This window comes from Stylophora pistillata, chromosome 9 (assembly GCF_964205215.1).
Source record: "Stylophora pistillata chromosome 9, jaStyPist1.2, whole genome shotgun sequence".
In the NCBI taxonomy this organism is placed as follows: domain Eukaryota; kingdom Metazoa; phylum Cnidaria; class Anthozoa; order Scleractinia; family Pocilloporidae; genus Stylophora; species Stylophora pistillata.
The window spans coordinates 3,193,819-3,215,200 of record NC_142527.1 but is presented as its reverse complement, the minus strand read 5'-3'; the positions used below and the strand labels follow the sequence as shown (position 1 = coordinate 3,215,200).

The 21,382-nt window shown below is 38.7% G+C and overlaps 1 protein-coding gene across 1 annotated transcript; it reads left to right on the top strand.

The window, feature by feature from the left end:
* The first annotated feature begins 2,024 nt into the window (after nucleotides 1–2,024).
* On the top strand, nucleotides 2,025–21,297 carry LOC111344612 (uncharacterized). The gene is made up of 19 exons (XM_022951855.2): nucleotides 2,025–2,200; nucleotides 5,577–5,706; nucleotides 6,074–6,176; nucleotides 6,846–6,930; nucleotides 7,726–7,776; nucleotides 8,632–8,769; nucleotides 9,272–9,400; nucleotides 10,498–10,629; nucleotides 11,503–11,700; nucleotides 13,135–13,326; nucleotides 15,184–15,423; nucleotides 15,655–15,888; nucleotides 16,478–16,669; nucleotides 17,568–17,657; nucleotides 18,385–18,543; nucleotides 19,496–19,660; nucleotides 20,090–20,218; nucleotides 20,864–21,079; nucleotides 21,192–21,297. The coding sequence occupies exons 1-18, from the start codon at nucleotides 2,101–2,103 to the stop codon at nucleotides 21,067–21,069; spliced, it is 2,673 nt and encodes an 890-aa protein (XP_022807590.2). The 5' UTR covers nucleotides 2,025–2,100; the 3' UTR covers nucleotides 21,070–21,079; nucleotides 21,192–21,297.
* Nucleotides 21,298–21,382: the final 85 nt, after the last annotated feature.

Below are 21,382 nucleotides of genomic sequence, written 5' to 3'. Positions count from 1 at the left end.
ATGCTTTCTATCTGCTGATTTTGTTTATAAACAACATCCGCCCGTTCACCTTTAAATCACGTGCTTAAAAGAATGTTACGTGCGGGAATTATTTGATCTTATGATTCGTTTTTACTCGGCTACGCTCCGGAGTCCTGATCAAAAAATCAGCCACGATGGACGCCCATTGAAAAGCGAATGTTTAATGGGAGAGGTGTCTGTTCGTCTCCCTCTCTCAAAGCGTAGCAGCTCTATTAAGTTGATGACAATTAAACTACAAATTTTCTGAATAAGATAGACGGCAACTCTAATTCATCAGGAAATAAGGTGGCTCTGAACCTACATCTTTATCAACAGCTGATCGCAATAGAATTCTAAAAACTGGACTCATCCTTGATGTTAGAGCTTGATGTTTTACCGATTGACGTAGAACAACGAAATACTAATATTCAAAATAACAGAGCCTAAGGGTAAAATGATGACAATCAAAACAAAACAAAAAAAAATTCCACAGGGTGTTACACCACAGTAGGACCACTTTTTGTTGGAGTCACCAAACCTGTTTTAACTTGCATAAACCCACAGTTATAAAAACTAGTAATGCCTTTTTCCTATGGCAAGCTTTTGGGTCTGGGCTAAGACCCATTGGTGAATGTGGGTGAGCACTTGGGAGATGCCATTGTCAAAGCAACAAACTCAAAATTATGGTTGCAGTTTTTCAACAGACAACAGACAAGAGGTTTTTCAGGCATAAGGAAACAATTTTTAGCCTCTTCAACCTGTTTTGATCTATTACCGAATTCTCAGAAATCTACCTACGGGATATGTGTCATAATTAACTCAAGACAGAGTTTGCATAAGCTGGCAGCTCCAGATAATCTTTGCATGTAAATCAGTAACGAGTGTGGAACTGATATTTTCGAAGTTTAAACCTCGCTCAGCGTTATTTGAGGTCATATTGGCCGGCTACCAATGATAGTAATGATCGGTTGCAAATAATTATAATTTTGTCTCCTTCGCTAATTTAACCTCAATCTAAAAGAAATTATTATACGATTCACGCGCTTTTATTGAGGAACTCGCTGTTAACAATTTTTTTCAGTTTCACTGTTGTAAATAGAAAAAGAAAAAACAAATGTTGGTCGGGAATGTCAATTGGATAAGCAAAGCTATCGAACTACCTACGAGTCATTTAACAAATTATATTATGATGTCTTTCAAATCAGGGCTTTCAGACAGCTTTTGGAATTCTTGTCTTGTATGAGGCTCATATATAATTAAGTTTATTTACAAAGGCCTTGGTGAGCTCGGCAATTTTCTCGCAGAACCTGACACACCGTTTTGTGGTGGCGCCGGTGATTTGACAAATCGCTTTTTGAAACACTCCCTGGCGTGGATTGGTGGACAACTTTCTCGAACGAAGAAGAGTTTAAAATTTGTTTTTCGCACCTTTACTGGGAGCCCCGTAGAATTTATAAGAAAGAAACTGGAACATTTGGCAACAAGGCCTTGAAATGGCGCAAAGAGTGGATCATTAGTTATGCAGATAAAAAAGAGAAAGGGGAGAACGCCAAGCTTGATTTTTATTAAGTGCTAATTGGCGAATTAACTCTAGGAAAGAAAAATCGAAAAACACATTTTGCATTACCGGCTTACTTACAGTTACTAGCTTCAAATCGTTCATTGCTAATCAGACCGCGTACAATAATCGCATTAGATCAGAAGAAACAGAGAAAAGCAACTGGTTCTTATCTTTTCCATTCTATTTTCAACCAACACGAATCACCCAGTTACATTTTATCTGTTAGGGAAAATTTCCAAATCGTAAAAAAATTTCCTCGGTGCTGTTTACCGAGTTGCAAGGAGTTCAAACACAGCCGGGGTTTCTCATATAGTAATGATATGAATTCATTTTATGAGGTGATAAACAGGACTCAGTGCGTGACGTTGAGTAACATTTTACTGAAACAAGATTTGTTCTTTCACAGCTGTGAAAGCAAGAATTCGTGGCCATGACAACATGACTGACATGGCTTACCCAGCTGGGAATAAAATCAAGGTTTTTGATGGTTTGAAATTTATTATCGGTCTAAACAAGATTACGCACTATAAACCCTTTGCATGACTCTAAAACGCAAGAATTTGTCAAAGCGAAAAAAAATGCTTTGGTTAATGTTTTCTACGCTCGTACTTTGCGGAGCTACCGTTTCCGAAGGAAAACGTGAGTTGCAAATCTCTTTAATTTCTAATTACAAAATATTTCACTCAAATGACGAGAATCAGTAAATACAACAATTGATACTCTCTCAGTAAATTAAAATCATTAGTTTTGGAAAACGACCAGTAGGATTCTTAACACAAAATTTTTAACCTGAAATTGAATATCTGGCAGAAATATGGTATAAGATTTAGAGTCGTCAGTTACCAACTTAGACTTGACTGAGGTTAGTTTATTGAGCGCGTTTTTCACAAAAAGGCGAAAGCATGTCTCATAAACTGATCGGTTTTTCCTTCAGAATAGACGCTCCCAATGACTTAAATTCCAAAATTTGTCGTGTTAAGAACTGAATTGTATTTTGAATGGCAATGTTTAGAACGGAGGCGTTACAATTAACAAAGTAACCAGTTTTAAAAGGATTGTTTTCTTTACCTCTGTTGCATAATCTAACTTCTGCATGAGAAAAACTTAGTCGTTTACACTGTGAAGAGAACCTTTGTCTTGAAAACCTGTTCCTCAGTTTTCGGCGACTGTAGATCACGCATGAACTAAACAGTCTTTTCCTCGTCGCTTGACAAAGAGTAGACATAAAGCAGCTAGATTTTGATTATTACACGAAGAAAACTCGTTCGTTTGCGATGCGTGGAAAACGATCAGTGTTACAAAAAAACACAATTCCTTTTCAACCATGGATTATGGAAGCTTGGCTCGTTCAAAAATTAATAATTTTTTAAGGTACAGATGTCTTGTATTCGGTCAAAGTTAAATTTTCTGCGTTCCATGAAATCAAAAATTGGTTTTATTGATTCCTAGTCCTTGACGCAAGAAAGAACAGGTTTGAGAATGCTGTTGAAGATTTTTGGATTGTATTGCACAAGGTGATAAAAGGAAGGCAGATTGTGGTGCTATTTCCTGCGGTCTAAACACTATCCTATAGTACGACAATTTGATAAAAAAAATGTGCCCTTTTTTAAAACTCTCTTGGAAAATGGCACAATAATTGAACTCGCTCAGTTGATAATCATTACCAATTAGGTATACACATTTCTTACTTAAAGAATTATCTTTTTCGTCTTTTTAGAAGAGAAATTGTTAACATTAAAACATTTTTCATATAAGCCCTCTTTTAACTCGATCGTCAAAAAATATTTTTATTAGAGCAGTTTAAGAATGCTATCACTTCCAGGTTTGTTTGATCCTGAAATTTCTCAGTTACACGACCTCCGGGCAGTTATGTTTAACGCCTTCAACCTTCTTGTGGAGGGTTTTGAGAAAGTAATAACTGAGAATAGAGCGATTAGAGATTTAATTACATATCAAACTCACAGGGTACAAATAGCCTCTTACTGAATTTCGTGAGCACGCCCACTTCATCGGCCCACTCAAATCGAGTGCGATTTTTGGATGTTATATCATCTTGCGATGTTATTATCATCTATATCATCTTGATCTTATATCATCTCTGTATAAAAAGTTAACAATGTACCACCGAAATATTGAACTATAATATCATGGCTTTCCATTTTGTGTATATTTGTACTACAAAGTAAAGTCTTTCCCTCGTCATTTTCACCTTTTCCCGAGCGGGTCCGTCAAAATTAAGAAGGCGTTCGTGGTCAAAACAAGACCGAGCAAGGAGTCTTGGGCGATTTCTCTCTTGCACAAGCGCAAATTGAAAATGTACCGCCGAAATCAAAGAGAGGAACAAATTTCCTTTGTTTTGATATGTAAATTGTCGAACAAGGAGCAGATTGAACCTCGTCAAATGGCTAGTCAAAACAGCCACACCTTCCTCCTTTTGCTCGTTTCCTGTTTTATAAGCGTGAAAGCAGTGGGAGAAGAATCGGGTAGCTCGGAAAGCGCTTCACCATCGTTTACTTACGAGATAAACAAGTAAGATTTGTAAAGTTATTTTCCGAAAGAGTCGGGATAAATACATTTTTTCAGGTTAGATTGCTGTTTTTACCCTAAACGTCGTCCAATAATTTTTGTTGCAGCCTACTAATCTATACAATTTCGAAGGAAAATATTCAGATGCTTCACCGTCCCCGAAGGGGGTTCTGCCCTGATGTACCGGTTCACAAGGGAATTACCATCGTTCTTTCTTTGTTTAGGAGTTATCGGTTAGCTATTGTGTATTGCTTGGTCTTTTGTATTGGCTCTTGTGAACCGGTACACGAGGACAGAACCCCGAAGGGTCTCCACTCATCGAAGCGTGTACTGTAGCCAATGTAGTGAACTTCAGTCTCTTGTTGGGTTTGTCAACCTCCGTGACTTCAATATCATACAATTTTGTATCTTTTCTCTGTGAAATGACCTTTTTAACAGGGGTGTATGCTGAGTATTCGTTGCAGAATCGCTTTGGCTCTCTTATCTGTCTCTTTGGCTTGTCCGCCATTTTGAAAATTTGCTCAGGAGAGCATCTGGGTTAGCGGCCGCGCCAGGCTGGAACCGACAAAAACAAATGTTCATCGCAGTGGGGAAACAGTTTGATATGTAAGAGATATCTACCAGTTGAAAGCCAAAATTACGCTGAATTTTCGATGCGATTGACATAATTTTGATACTTTGAGGCCTAGTGCAACAAAACATGATTTGTTGCGTGCAAGAGACTCAGTGAGCTGTCGCAACTTGAAGCAACGCATCAGAATGCCGTAATTTTAAAGTTATTCACATCAGAACCTCGCAAGTAAGCTGCAACTTAAGAAATTGCAAAGAAAGAGCCTTTGACAATTTAGGCTTCGATATCGGGAATTTGAACATATACCTGCCAGATGCTAGCTGAGAGCTACGACGAGACATGACGGAGGCGTTGCAAAGTTTAGTGGCTTCTTTGTTCACGCACAGGAATCTGAACAGATTTAAAATTATGTATGTGAAATTTGTTGCTCAACGTTTGTCTGTTAAGCAGTTCATATTAAGTAGTGTTTGCAAAGTCTAGTGGCTTCTGTCTTTGTTCCCGCAGAGGAAATCGGAATCTGAACAGATGTAAAGTTATGTATTTGAAATTTGTTGCTCAACGTTTGTCTGTAAAGCAGCTCACCTTAAGGTTTCCCTGAGATCCTAATAAGAGGGTCTCAATGGGGGTGTAGCAAACACGGTACACGGTTAAAATTTTCGCGATTTCACGGTGCATAAAAATAAAAAAGTACCAAAAAGACCACATACATCAAATAATTGTTCAGAGGCTAGGAAAAGCTACAAACAACACGGTTATCTGGACAAAAATAATTCACGACACACGATTAATTTTTTCCCTTTTTCACGACACACGGTTAATTTTGTGGACGTTTCACGCCACACGCTTAACTCCCATTGAGACCCTCTAATAGCCCTTTTGATTACCCGACATTTTAACTGATTGAATGATATTTCTCAGTCTACCTAGTGGCAGTTAAAACCGCGAATGAAGACTGGGCCGGCACTGACGCTTCAGTTTACATCCGAATTCGAGGCTCAGAAGGAGGACCGATAGAAAGACAAATAAAAGGAGACTTCGAGAAGGATAAGTAATGATGAAATTTATTTTAATTACTACGATAATGATGCCGATAACAACGATAAAGAAGACGATGATGATATTGGTGTCAATATGATGATGATCGATCATATAATGATCGGTTAGATTAACTATGCTCCAAAACTTGAGCATTATGATTTTGAGCGTCACCCCTGAAAACAAGGCATCGTGCCGAAAATTAAGCTAAAAGATTTTCATGACGCTCAATTTGATTTACAACAATAAAATCTACCATGCATGTGGAGAACAATATTTCATTTAGACTGCTGTGCTAACTTTGCTTGATCATAAAATATCTAGCTTTGATGTGATATTTTTAGTATCGATTACATCATTTTTCCTTTCACAACTTATAGAACTTCAATCATTGATGTCAACGATTACGACATTGGAAAAGTCACGGGGATGGAGATCAAACGTGATAATAGTGGGCTTGCACCAGGTTGGAAACTTGAAAAGGTAAAATGAGTGTTAAACCGAAGAGATGCAAACGGCTTGAAGTTTCACAGCGTATTTGGGGGGCAAACAAGTGATCAAAACCAATCCGAGGGCCGCAGAAGTCAACCAGCAGACTCCAACTTTTTCAAATCAAGCCATCAAGTGTAGGGCACAGAAAAATGAATTCTCCATATGATCTTTGACTGTTGATATATTACACTTTTTCAGTGTTTGTTAAATGTCAAGTTGAAATGTTGGTATTTTAGCATTTTCGCATGCTACAAAACCGCAGAAGTGTAACTTTAAAAATCATATTCCGCACTGAGCTGCTTCTTTAGCTGTTTAAGAGAATGAATCACGAAAAAAAGGAGTTTCACCTAATGATTTATTTCGGCAAAGTGTGTAAAAGGCTTAGCTTTGCTTGAATCATCCCCAATTTTTTTCCCGGCTAGGAGGTCCGTTTTCAGCAGAAAATACTCATTTGTAGATTAAGTAATCTCTCTATTAGACAAAACAAGTCAAATTGTGAAAATAAAGTCTGAAAAAAAAAATCTGTCAACTGTCTTCGCGATCACGACTGCTTGATGTGTCTATGTAACCGTGAAATCGTTAATCCTTAAAAACTTTTTTAGTTCACATGATGTACTCCTGTGGCATATAAAATTCACTGTAGAGTTTCTTCCTTTTTAGATCACTATCCAAGTCCAGGGTGCCATAGATAGTATCTTTAAGTACAACAAATGGCTCCCCAAAAACAAGTGGACAACATTAACCCGTAAGTAACTGTTCTACTCACGTTGTGCGTTGCTGAGATTTTTTTAATGAATATTGATCAGTCAAGAGAGTTGTTTGTAGGACTAAAATTCGGAGCACAAAATTGGTTCGTTCCTATACCCCTGGGATAAAAAGTAAATTGGGTAAGTTTTTTTACTCTAGGATTTGGAATAAGGAGTAATAGCGAGGGTAAGACTGCGCATGCTTAAAGGCTCAGTAGTTTGCTGGAATTATTGGGAAATATTAGCGTTGAACATATAAAAAAAAAAAAACAACGTGCTTTTTTTATGAAAACGCCGTCAGGGATGGGTCGTTTTAATTTTCACGGGGGAAGAAGTTTTCAAAAACTGCCAAACTACTCCTCTAACTTTTTACAGTTAGTTTTGAGGTTTAACAATTTGGTGGGAACAAATGTTTGCGATTCGAAAAAAATTGAAATTTCTGCTGAGAACTAAAGTTTTCCAGATTTCTTATTGAAGCAACGGAACACTGACAAAGAAGATAACGGAATATCGTCAAATTTCCGAGTTGTTACGTAATTCAGAAGAGAAACTATTTTTTCAGAATTTTTTCGTTGGGCGGAAGCTAATTTTTCGGATCGATGACCATAAGCAAGATTCGCAATATTGCAGTGAGAACCCGCACAATTTTCATGCCACGAATGAAGACTCAACACTGTTCACTGCAGGTCAAAGAATTAATCAGAGATACTTTTAGTGGATAACTTTCCGTGATTTGAATTGTTTCTTGATGAGTTAATTCCCATCATTTTTGATAAGTTTGAATTGTCTTCTAGTCTCTTGCCCAAGTGGATTTAAAATAAATAAGGACAAAGGCTACTGTGACGGTAGGTAACACTTGAGCTAAATAGATGTTAACAGTCATCCCAATTTGTTAGCTGGGTTCCTTGTTCATCAGTTTTCCCACCTTTTAGATCACGTGACCTCCGTGAATCGAAATATTCTGTGTAATGGCAGTCGTTTTGGTTGTTTTGTTATCGACACGAACATTGCTAACGACAAGCTATTGCACTGCATGTTCAACTGCGGTAACGAGGTCTGCAGCAATAAACTTAGGAAAATTTACTTCAGGGTAATTTTAGTCCCTTGGTCATTACACAATTATTTCACCATTTTTGGTTTGTGCGTCAGCGTTCGTACTTTGCAACCCGAGCGATCGTATATGTTGAGACACGAGAGAAAGTACGACTAACATTGTAAATTTTTTATTTGAGCTTCAACCCTTGATCAAACCAATGAAAAGTGTCCATTTTCTGGAATATGGTGAATTTTAATTCGCCATAAAAAAAACTTATTCAAATCATAATTGCTTTAAAAAACAATTAGGTTTTGAATGAGTTTTTTTCTTAATTTCATAGACACATTTTCAAATCGTTCATGATATTCTGGAGCAGTGACGGATAAGTACAAAATTGCCCTGCAAATAAGAACAATCCAAAAACGAATAATGTATTGCAGTGGAGTAAGGGAAGGTTTGGATGGGGTTGTACCATGAAATCTGAAAACTCTGGCCATCAGACAAGGTTTTTTTTCCTCTGGACAAAAATTTTTATTCATGTAAATAATGGGCTCCTGTATACGTAGATTGTGGAACCAGTCGCAAACAGGCATTTCTGCTTAGCCATTCAGAAAAGCAGATTGGAGCTGATTCAATAGCACATTTTGATTTGTAATGATTTCAGTCGAAGATATAGATGAATGTAAGCAAAGTCCCCCCATTTGTGTCTACCCTGCCGAGTGCTACAACACCGCGGGCTCATACTACTGCCAATGTCCACCTGGTTACGTAAAAAAGGCAAATTCAAACAACGAGTGTGAAGGTATTGTAAAAAAAAAATTGTCTCTGTCTTGTACTAAGTTTTCAAAAACATTAAACTGGGCCTTATTATCCTGTTTTATCTTTCCAAACATTGCCTCGGAAATTCTCTTCAAATGGGTGAACGACTACGGCGCCACTGTTGTTTTTTAAAACAACTGAGTCATCTGGCCATATAAGCAGAGCCACATTGCATAGCACTGGCAATTTCAAATTACAATTAGTCTGAGTCAAGGTTGCCTTTTGGTGTGGGTCTCGATCGTTCAAACACCTTTAATAGTCGGAATGAAGAAGAAATGAGACAAGTGCGTCATGGGTCAGCGGCCAGGTTACATAGTAAATTTAAAGATGGCGCTGTCCCCAGTAAAATTATAGAATGGAAAGGTTTGGAATCGCTAAATATGGTTAGTTGTAATTTTTGTGTAGAATTATTCAACTGGGGAAATAAACTTCACAAAGGTTTCTGGAGGCTACCTTCCTTTTACTTGTTCTTATCTGTTCGTTAGATGTGGATGACTGCAAACAGGGACAACCATGCGATCCAGTAACGTCGAAATCTTGTGAGAACACTCCTGGTGATTATAAGTGCATTTGCAAGGATGGCTACCAGAACTCAAATCCCAAGAATTGCATAAGTAAGAATCACATTGACAATACTCAAAACTGTGACGAAGTAATTCTCTATTGCACGTCAACATGTAGGTATAAATACTGTTAAATCTATTCCGTTTACTTATAAAAACTAAAGCAAGTTTAACAGTTGAAATTCAAGCAAGCGAAAACGAATCTCGAGTCACGTTCCAAAGTCCAAAAATCTCAACGAACCGAGAAGTACTACACGCCAAAGTAAGTTATTTTGACAGAACCAGGTGATGCCGGTAACGTAACACATAACGCAACTCTAAATATCTGTAACAAATACGCCTTTGTAGTTGGCCAGTGAAAATTGCCGCGCATCCGTACCCTGAATTCGCCCTTGGTACTCTGACATTTGCAAGTAAACAATTATTGATTCATCACACCGCAACAAAACGAAAACCAAATGCACTTTTCGTTTGATTCTGCGAAACTTACTTGCCGCGAAACAAAACTGGAAAATATATATATCTTATAAGACGTTTTGTTGTGTAGTATCGCTGAGTATTTTTACGAGTTGTGCCGTATTTTGACGAGCCCGTAGGGCGAGTCTAAAAACAAACTACGAGTAAAAATACTCAGCGATACTACACAACAAAGCGTTTAATAAGAGATTTATTATCCAACAGGCCAAATCGTTATTTCAATGCGGGCGAATTTCGCGGATATTTCTGGAGTACTCGTCTCGCGCGTTATTTGCACTCTACGAAGCACATTTGGATAATAATTCTCTTTATTGAAATGAACACCTTCAATGGACTAGATGAAACTCTTTCATAGATTACAACGCACTCTATTTCAATTTTTTGAAACAGTATTTTAAAGTTCTTTCGGTGTCATTGCGTCTTTAAAGTAACTGGATGCGTATTTTGAGTAACTAGGTGCGTCTATAAAGTAACTAGGTGCCTGGAAAATATATATTGAGGCAAAATGCGATGTAACTTAAGTAGCAGAAGATCTGTCTTGGCCATGAAAAAGAGCTTTAAGTGTGTTGACTTTCTTATTTCTTTCATTGTTTGTCTTGTTTTGTTTTTTTCATCGTCATCAATCGCTTTTTTGTTTAGTTTTTTGTTTTGTTTTGTTTTTTTTTTTTCAGATATAGATGAGTGTTCCTCGGGTAATGATACTTGCAACAAGTCAGTCTCGACCTGTAAAGATGTCGGTGGAACCTTTTTTTGCGTCTGCAAGGAAGGATACACTCAGGGAGCAAATAACAGGATCTGTCAACGTAAGCTAACTTAAATAACTTCTCACACGATCAATAGCATCACCGAAAACATTACCAATCAGTTTTTACCAACCAGACAAATAATGCTCAACGAAGATGACTTCCGCTAGGGGTTTTGAACGTATTCATCAACAGTCCTTCTCAGTCCCAACTCTCACCCGGACGATTAGGTCAAACGATCAAACATTCCTATTATATGTTGATGAACATGACCAGTAATGAATAATTTTGATCAGGAATGTTGAAAAAGCAGTTTTCAAATCTGTTTAAATTGTACTCAAGATAAAAGGAGTATGGGTTGCCGCATTTGCTGGATTTCATGTTACTGCAAATTAATGCCGTTTACCGTTTTCGTTGCGACGGGCGGCGCTTATACGAAGGCGGCGTTTTAAGGTGAACAGCAGTAACAATCAATCAATAAGATTCTTACTTATTTGCTGTTGTAGTTTTCCGAGTTGCTCCGCACTTATCATTTTTTAGCTTTTTTTTTGTTTTATGGTTGATGATTGTCATTATTATTGTCATCGATATTATCAGTAACGTTGAACTCACCCTTTTTACATAAATTATTATTTCTTCATGATCAAGTAAACACCAGATTATTCTGATTAGACGTGTTATTTAAGTCTGTGACTTCTCACTCAAATTGATTCCAATTCACATCCATAAAACGGATCACACGGGTCAAATATGGCCACAGTATCGTTCCAAACCTCATTCGTAACTGCTTCTGTAGAATCTGAACGCGGGAGATCTGGAGGCAGTTTTGCTGACCAACAACGGTATTTCGCGCCATAAAGCAACACCTACCCCACCCCCTCCCCCATCTTCCTTTGAGAGCTAATTATTTCTATTTTTTTGTCCAAAAAAAAGCCGTCAAGTGCGGTGCCCTCAGTGTCCCCTCCAGAAGTAATCTGACACCACCAAGATGCGCTCAACTGGATTCTAATGTCTTTGGTGATAAATGCGTGATGACGTGCAAAGACGGTTACGTCCTTGATGATATCCAACACGGAACTCTTACTTGTAGCAAATCTGGCGGGTGGGAGGGAAACATGGGCACGTGCAACCGTAAGTTTAGGAAATCTTTCGTCACTTGATATTTCAGTCAGCCGTCTTTCTGCTCTATACTTTTTTTAAAATTGAGTTGTACTTGTGGAAGAAGTAGGGCTGAAATTTTCGTGATATGAACTCTGCATTCATGATGAAATTTTCGATATCGCTGAGGCTCACTGCTCATATCGGAGACTTTTTCCGAATGATGGAGGTCTCAATAAAGTTAATCGCTAGCCCCAACACGGCGAAAAAAAAAATCCCCCCCACCCTATCATTGAGGCCTTCCTAATCACGCAAGATAACACGAGGAGGGTGGGAACCCGGCTGCCTTCCTTTCTCATCTTTACCTCGTTTCAATTTAAGCGAAAATTGAAAAATATCCTCCGCTAGAGTGGAAGTGTTTAGTGGTTGGTGCAAAGTTGGTCGAAAAAAGTGTAATGTACCAAAAATTCTATCTTGTCCGATCACATGTTTCTGTATTGGGCGGAGGGAGGGCCTAAAAGAGATAAAACCGTGTTAGAAATCAAATGTAAAATAACTTAGTAGAAGCAATGAATACGAATTGGTAACGACTCCTCTCCTCTCCTTGGCAAAAAATAAGAAACCGATTCGACATATTCATTTATATATATATATATATATATATATATATACTGCAGACAGTGCACACTGTTTCGACCTATGTGGGTCTCATCAGTGCAGTGCAGACACTGGGCCAAGCTCTGGAATAAACCATTGCCTGGGCGCTACACTATGCAGTTAGATAGCTCTCGCTTGGCTTTGCCTTTTGGCTACCTTGCGATTGAGCACTCTACACTGGGGTTGCCATGCACTTAGCCTTCGGGCGAAGCTCATCACCTTAGTTGTGATTTGAGCACTCTCGCATGGCAACATGCCTGCACTTGGTCCCACAAGTGTAGCGCCCAGGCAATGGTTTATTCCAGAGCTTGGCCCAGTGTCTGCACTGCACTGACGAGACCCACATAGGTCGAAACAGTGTGCACTCTGTCTGCAGTTACATATATATATATATATATATATATATAAAGCTTATTTGATTATAGCGTTTTGCATCTAAAGCTGGGGTGAGAAAAGCAGCATACAGAAGCTTTTTAATTGAAGAAACATCTCGTTTTCAAAATAAATATGAGATAAAAGCACGTGGGCCCTTTAACCTTTTACGCCATGATAGAATTGTTTAATTCTCCTCACTGTTTGTCATAGTTCGGAGTATTTGGTATTGAATCTATTAATAATCCACTAATAGATATATCTGTTTATTCTCATCACTTGTCTGCTTGATATTGTATTGATATTGTAAGGAGAAATTCTGTCTTGGTCACTTATGGGGGTACTTATTCTCTGCATTCTGACCGCGTAAAAAATATCTGATGCGTCCTGATTGTGGAAAAAAAAATAAAACAACATTTTGTGCTTGTGTGTTAACAGCCGTTCAGTGTCCTGCCTTGCCAGCAATTGCAAATGGAAATATATACCCCTCATATTGCACAACTACTGGCGTAAGTTACACACACATGTGTACGTACACTTGCAGCAGCGGTTACCAGCTCGCAGGGTTGGGGACTAGACGGTGCCTAAAGGACAAGAGCTGGAGCGGAGTGACACCGACTTGCAGTCTAAGTAAACTAAAAATTTCCTTTTTCGTGTTGTTTATTATTTTGTCTTCTCTGTTGGTCTGTTTTGTTTTCCTCAACTCAGAACAAAAGCTATCGAATATGCGTAAACTCGGACATTCTTTTCTACCTTAGCCTTCAACATTCTACTTTTGCAAAGAAAAGAGGAAATAGAATATATACTAAGCTGGCTATTAATTTCTCTATTTATGTTTCTATGCAACTTGATGGAAAACGAAAAGGAGGAGAGCATTGTTTCTTATCAGCTCTTAATATTTAGCAATTATTCGCCGAAGGCGAGGTGAATATCGTCGAAAAATCCCCAAGACGAAGTCGAGGGGATTATTCGACAATATTCACCGAACCTGAGACGAATAATTGTTTTAGTAGAATTTCAGAGCTGAACAACAGAGAAATGTCTAAAATCATAACATTTTAGTAACATTTATTAACATTTTATTTTAACATTTTATAAACCGCGCGGAGCGGTTTATATAGCGTCATATAAGGAACCGCTCGACCAATCAGATTGCTGGAAACTCTTTGCTCAGCTCTGAAATTATACTAATAACTAATATTCAATGACAAAGGAATGAATTTTCTGGTAAATTGTACTTAGTTTTGGTGAACCCCGCGGACTGAAGTGGAAGATTATTCTGAAATTTCAAATTAGGACTTATCTCATAAACGGTCTTACTTGTCTTTTGTCTTTATCAACATCATGCTTGTTATCATTATTATTTTTGTTATTATTGTCGTCGTCATCATTATCACCATCATCACTGTTATCAATATCATTATCGTTCTAGTCAGCGCTATCTTCATTGTCATTATCACCGTTGTCGTCATCGTCATCATTATCATTATCGTTATCATTTTAATTTTCTTCATCAACATCATCGTCATCGTCATCGTAAAAGCCATCGTCATTGTCATTGTCACTGTCATCGTAATTGTCAGGTCTGGTTAGTGACATTGTAATTTTCAAGGTGAAACTTATCTGATGAAAGGCCTTATTTGTGTTTTATCTTTATCAACATCATGCTTGTTATCGTTATCGATTTAGCCTTTATTGTCGTCATCATCATTATCACTGTCAATATCATTATATATATCTTATTAACCACGCGCGAGGGCCGTACTGGGAGAATATCGGCCCGAGGTCTTGACAGTACGGACCTCGCTGCGCTCGGTCCGTACAAAAAAGACCGAGGGCCGATATTCTTCCAGTACGGTCAAGAGCAAGATTGGTTAATAAGAGATTTATTATACGACTGAAGTTCAAAGAGACACAAGTGCGGTATCATTCGGGACCATTCGGGACAGTGCCCGGTCCAATACTGAGCGAATATTGACCGGCAATAGAGCATTTTGATTGGTTGATTTTAGTTATGGGCCCTCTGACTGCCCGAGTCGTGTAATAACAACACGGTTGTTGTTATCGTCTTCGTTATTGTTATCATAATCGTCATCATTTTAATTTTCATTATCATTATCATTATCGTCTTCGTCGTCGTCATCTTTATTGTCATTGTCATTTCCACCGTAATCATCAGGTCTTGTCAGTGTCATTGCAATTTTCATTATCATTATTACCAGTAGTTTTGGGGTGGGTGGACATGTGAAAAAACACATGAAAGTATCATAGCAAGTGCGACATGGTAACTTCGTGTCACTGACGAAAAGCTGAGTGGTATTTTGCGACAAAATTTTTGCCCAAGCCCAGTTCGCAAAATTTGTATTTCCTGTCGTTGATAATTTTAGCTAATTTCATTTCTTATCTGAGGCAGTTTATTTCTGTTTCGGTCTTGCTTGGCTGGCTACAAAGAATTTCTTTACGATCAAGTATTGATCTTGATTTCAGTTGTAAGCAAGCCTTGGATCGAGTGTCCGGCTAACATAAGAAAAGTTTTAGCTCCAGGACAAGATACAGCTGTTGTTAGCGCTGAGTGGAAGTTACCCATCTCAAATTTGCAGGAAATAACAGTCAACCCGCCTGAAATCTCCAAAAATTACCCGTTCCCGCCTGGAACAACAAAAGTCGATTGGACAGTGTCTAACTCAGCAGGAACCGCCAGCTGTTCTATGTATGTTACTATCAGTGGTAAGTGAGTTAATGAACGAATGAATGAGGAGGTAGCATTAGAGAAGTGTAACAGCTTTAAAGATGTCACTCCATACCCGTGTGAAGCTTTTAACAAAGTTTGCTACTTTGATCTCGTGTTCAGATCTCTCTTATGCGTAAAAGTAGGTTTAAAACGAGGTAGCAAAGATCCAAAAGAATACAAATTTGCCAGAGGAAACGCGAGGAATCTCACGAATTTTTTTTTTATAGATGAAGAGCCTCCTAAAGTTATCAGCTGTCCCAGTGATATCTATGAAACTTCCGACGCACCTAAAAGTGTTTCTTGGATTGAGCCGACCTTCAATGACAATGTCAAGGTTATAAAGGTGGAAAGCCAATATAAAAGTGGACATGTTTTCCAGTTTGTCCCAACTAAAGTTGAATACAGAGCGTTCGACGCAGAAGGAAACACCGCAAAATGCGAGTTCACCGTGACACTCAAACGTAAGTTCTGTCCGATTTGTTTGGAGTCATTTTAAAAGGGTGGGCCTGAATGATGAGTAGGGTTACTGGGTTCCGTTCTTGGGGCAGAAACCTTACCATTTATTAATTACTTTAATTAATTTATTAATTAATTTATTTAATTAATTTATTAATTATTAATTTATTAATTAATTACCATTTCAAATTGAATCTTACCTACATGTGTCTCTCCTCCCACCGCACATGTTTTGTTGTAGCTTGAGCTTCAGAAAGAGGCTAATCATGGGGGAGAGAAAAGACAATAACTGAAGGTTCCTATTTCTCTTCTTGTACCGTGCGCGTACTATTCGCGCTGAAATAATGAAAAACTTTATAGTAATGAAAAGAAAACCAAAATGCGTTCAATAATTGTCAAAGAAAGGAAGGCATTGCATTGGCTCGCTTCGAAAGCGTTTATAGAAGAAAATCAAAGCTTCTGCATTATTGACATATTGAACGTCCGCACATGAAACTAAAGTTCGACTGTCGAAGCTTTTTGTTTTGCATGAGCCAAACCGCCGTGTGACCTCTTGAAATTGAGACTACCATGAAAACTTATTTTTATCTTTAGTGCCGGATTGCCACGACCCTGATGGCCCCTTTGGTGGCAGCAAAACATGTTCTAAGGTGGGCCATACATCTTCCTTCTGCCAGATTCAGTGCCCCAGTGGAAGTAATCTGTACAAGCAACCACCTGACGTATACTTTTGGCAATGCAGAAATGGAGTCTGGAGCCCTTCTGCCACAATTCCTGATTGTGTCGGTGAGACAAGAGTTAGATGTTTTTCTTTTATTTGTTGCTAATGAGAGTTAAGGGATATTCATCAAATGCACCCGTCCAGAGCGAGAGTGTGGAGAGAAGGGGGACAGGGACGGGGACGGGGACGGGGACGGGGACGGGGAAAGGAAGAAGAACAAGAGGAGGAGGAGAAGGAGGAAGTGGAGGACAGAACGGGGACGAGGACAGAATAAGGAGAACGAGGAGAAGGACGGGAAGGGGTTAAAGGACAAGGAGGAGAACGAGGACGTGGATTGGGACGAGGACGTGGACAGAAAAAGGAGGACGACGACGACGAAGAAGGGGAAAGTACGATTATGAAGACGAGGAGGGGAAGGAGAAGAAGAAGGATGGGAAGGGAAAGGAAGAGTGGAGAACAAAGACGAGGACGAGGGCTGAATGAGGAGGAGGAACACAGAACGAGGAGGGGAGGAAAGAAAGAACTTTGAACCGAGAACGAAAATTAGTTTTTACAGAGTCCTTGAGACCTGAAATCGCATATCTGTTGGCATTAACTTCGAAGCAAAGAACGGGAGGATTATTTTTCCCTTTATGATATAAAGTGCAATTTTAAGAAAAACTCCCTAGCCTTTGCATGTTTCCTTCTTATTTGATTATTTAGTATAGTGATCTGTTTTTATCTGGGGTCAAGATGGCTTTAATTCTCTTTCTCTTGTTCTTTCTCAAATGTTCTTTTAGATTAGCCATCAAATGGTGATGAATACATAGAAATTGAAAAAAAAGTAACAGGAAAACTCAAGATAAGACAAAAGTCAACTATGATGTTGGAAGTTGGGCGCAGTAGAGGGGGGAAGGATATATTTTCTATAAATTGTCATCGTTTAGTTTCAGAATCCTACTAAGTTAGACATACTATTTGTAGTGTCCTCGAAAAAAGACCCGAACAAGCCATGTGAAGAAGGTCGAATCGAAATGGATGTAACCGTGTTTTTCAAGAAGGAACTGCACTGTGGTGAGTTTACCAAAGTGATTGGGCCTAACGCTGGGGTAAAAGCTATCTGGGGAATGGGAGAGGGTATGAAAAAAATAGTCGTCCATCCACCATCTTCCCCCAATCTATGTAAGGGATGTCTTTGCCAACTTCTTTTACTTGGTAACCTTAGTAATTGGGTTGCATATTTACACGATTTAGCTTGCAATTATTTTAACAGGTATGGAGTACGTTTAAACGAAAAATTCGCGATAAAAACATCTCCGTATAGCTCATGTTTCAATTCAGATTTTACTTTATTGTTCTACAAGCAAAGTCTTCTGTCGATTGAAGCGGAGTGTAAATTGCTATCACTTTTTCAAATTACTTTTGAGTCGTGTGAAAGGTTAGAGTCATCGGCAGAAAAAGGGAGATGTTACTGAAAACTATTAAAACTCACAGGAATAGAAAACATTATTGTTTTTGCAAACTGTTGTAGTTGCTTGACAAAAAGAAGCAACAGATATGATAAGTAATGGTCTAGCTTCACTTTTGAAAAAGGGTCTCGCGTTATTGTGGTCGAATTGTAAACTAATATGACTAACTGGAAGGAAAGTGATTTCAGTTCGAGTGAATCAGAATGTTTTTGTAGTCATTCAGGGTTTGAGTTAAATGTATGTAGACGAAGTCAGCTTTGGTTCGAGTTATTGCGAGATTGGAGTAATTGACTGTTCGTCTTAAACTTTACATTTTATCAAACATTCCACAGCTAAATGTCCCACTGGCATGTATCAATCATCGAACACAGATTGCAGTCCATGTCCTGCTGGAACTTACAATGACCAGCAAGGACAGAGACAGTGCACCCAAAAGTGTCCCGTAGGTACCTCCTCATTACCCGGAGCAAGATCCGCTGTTTACTGCAGAAGTGAGTTTGCTTCGATCGTAGATATAGTTATTGGGGCCAGATAATACGCATGCGCCGACTAAAAGAGAAAATTTAGTTTGTTTTCTGTATTTATAAAAGTCACTTAGTGATGTCTTTAGAGCACCAAAGGTATTAAACAGCAAAGACACTAAAGAGGTAGAAACATACTGCAAAAGAACTGGACCGGGTTATTCAAAGCTGGGTGAACTGAGAAAGTTTTGACAGAGAATTCAAGACAATTCGTTTTGTCTACAACTTCATGATTGGATGCCCTGCAAAGAATAGAGAAAATTATCATAGAAAGGCTTTTGAACAAAAGGATAAAGGTATCCCAATTAAAATTTGACTCTGGGTTAGCGCTAATCAACCTTCCAAAAAAACTGGGCCCTGAAGATTAACAACTTCAACGTTTTTAGCTACATTTCTTCGACCTATCTTCTGATCCGCTGAATTTAATTCCCTCTTGTTACGAATTTGCATGTGAGCTCAGGGAAATAGTATATACCAATTAAAAAAGTTAACAGCCTTACTATCCTTCAACCATTCAAACCACTATCACTATTTTACTATCTTAAGCGACCAACAGTGGCAAACGAACACCCAGCACTCATATCGATATACATGCAGCGCAACCTGTAGAACTGCATTTTCGCAGTCGAAATACAAAAGTTTAACTTGCGACTGAATCTCGGTAAGTCTGTAAAGACAAAGCTATGCTGTACAAAAAACATTACTGCCCCTGTAAAAGGAAGGTCTTTGGCGAAAGTTTTAAGATTAACCTTGCCTTAACCTGGGGAATCAACCGCGCCGTGTGCCATGGTACTACAATGTTGCTAATTTTTATTACGTGGTCCCGCGAAAGTTCTTGACAGGTGAGGTGGGGAAGGTTTTGTTTTCATTTTAATAACCTACTGAGATTTCTGAATTATTCTAATTTTTACTTTCATTCCAGGCTTATGTCCGCCTGGAAGGTTCTCCTCGGATGGCCTGGGACCAAACTGTCTGAATTGTCCACCTGACACGTATCAGAACAAAGCGCAGCAGACAGATTGTATCGCGTGTCCCAACGGAACTAGCACTATCGCACCTGGCTCAAGTTCGCTTAATGATTGTGGAGGTTAGTTGTTTTTGCCTGCAAACGCCGTACTTTACCTGGCCAGATGGAACAGTTAAGGTCGTATAGATCGTTTATTTGAATTTCTGAGAGCGACACACACTCTTCTAGAGAGAGGTTACTCCTGAAGTAGCAACTATGCCATAAAATGCAACAGTTACTCTTTCATCGTTTTGTTACTACACCAGGACAGTCGAGTACAATGTTCTTGGCTCCGCAAGATCTTGAAATTTTCTTTTGTACTGAACTTAGCTGAGCTGGAGCTCTAAATCGTGAACTCAAAATAGTTTGGTGAACCATAACCCTGGACTGGACTACGGTTCTAGGTAGTATTCAAAGGACTGTCGTTTTTTTATTTCGCAGAGTAAAGTACCATTACGCTATCAAAATGTTCATATTACCTTATTTATCAGTGACCAATTAACTCTACAGCAAAACCAAAAGTCTCTATGGCTCAGCAAGAGGTTACCATAAATGAAAAGGAAACCGTATCACTTGACTGTTTTGCACGCGAGAAGCCAACGCCCATATTCAAATGGAAATTCTTGCGGAACATTCCTCGTAAGTAGCAAATCTTGTTTCTAGGATTTTGCATGCGTTCTGAAGCAGATGGACAAGAAAAAAATTGTAGGAAGCGTGGACTGTGTATCAGTTACCTGTTATTGATATATATACCTTATTATTTGTATCTAACACAGGCTTAATACATTGATGGTTCCCGAATTTTTCGTGTCGATAGTGACGGGAGATTCTTTGACCATATTGCCTTAGCCTTTTTACTTTGGATACTACAATTGTAGAAAGCTCCTGGGAACTAATATATAGAGACTCTATCCCAGCATCCAGAGTTACTTGCTGAAGGATGACGACCGAATATGCAACTGTAGAAATCCTGGTTACATGCCCTGAAATGGTCTCGTAATGGGGTTTGGTTGTGTTCTTATTGAAGGGGTTTAAAAGCTCTATTTCGCAAGATTCGTTAAGGCCTTCCACTTTCCTCCTCATTTTAAGAGAATCGAAAAATAATCATTTTCGAGCGCCCATTGCTCCTTATGAGTATTGAGTCAATATTTTATCAAGGTAGCAATTGGAAAGAGGGGAGGCGTTTATGAATGGAACGTAAACATAGAAAAAATCATTTGGGGGCAATAGGCTTGATAAAGAAACCTTCATTTTCAAAAGAATCTAAAAGGGTTTTTTTTTCAGTGGCATTCCTTGGAAAGATGTCACAAGGAAGCTTGAAAGATGCGAATGGAGCTGTGATTGGTTCACGTCTGACGATTGCGGGAGCCACAGTCGAGAACACAGGGTCTTACGAGTGTACTGCGACTAACACCCATGGCATTGATACGGGACTGTCAAAACTCACCGTCAAACCAGTCATTAATTATCCCGAAGGCTCTGGTGCTTAGATGATTTAAGGTAGGTTCCTTTCTTTAAAAATTCATTTGATGTTAAAAGAGGTGCGCAAACTTTGGCGCGACCTTACTTTCTGAGTTCACCTTATGATCTAATTGTTTCATTTTGATCACAGATCGAGAGGATTAATTCAGAAGTTCTTAGAGCTAGAGGATCCCAGATTAGACACAGAGATAAAAAGGACACGTTATTGCAGAAATAAAAAAAAATCTACAATCCAATCGTCACACGAATCGTATCATTCCTTTAATTAGTGGTTGTGCACAGGGTCGGGTGGGTGGGGAGGGTTGTAGTGTTCACACCTTT

Excerpts from the sequence above, each read along its gene's own strand:
- LOC111344612 (XM_022951855.2), top strand. The coding sequence starts at position 2,101 with ATGACTCTAAAACGCAAGAATTTGTCAAAGCGAAAAAAAATGCTTTGG. Across the intron at positions 11,701-13,134 it reads AAACATGGGCACGTGCAACC|CCGTTCAGTGTCCTGCCTTG; the intron begins GTAAGTTTAGGA and ends GTGTGTTAACAG. Across the intron at positions 16,670-17,567 it reads CACAATTCCTGATTGTGTCG|TGTCCTCGAAAAAAGACCCG; the intron begins GTGAGACAAGAG and ends TACTATTTGTAG.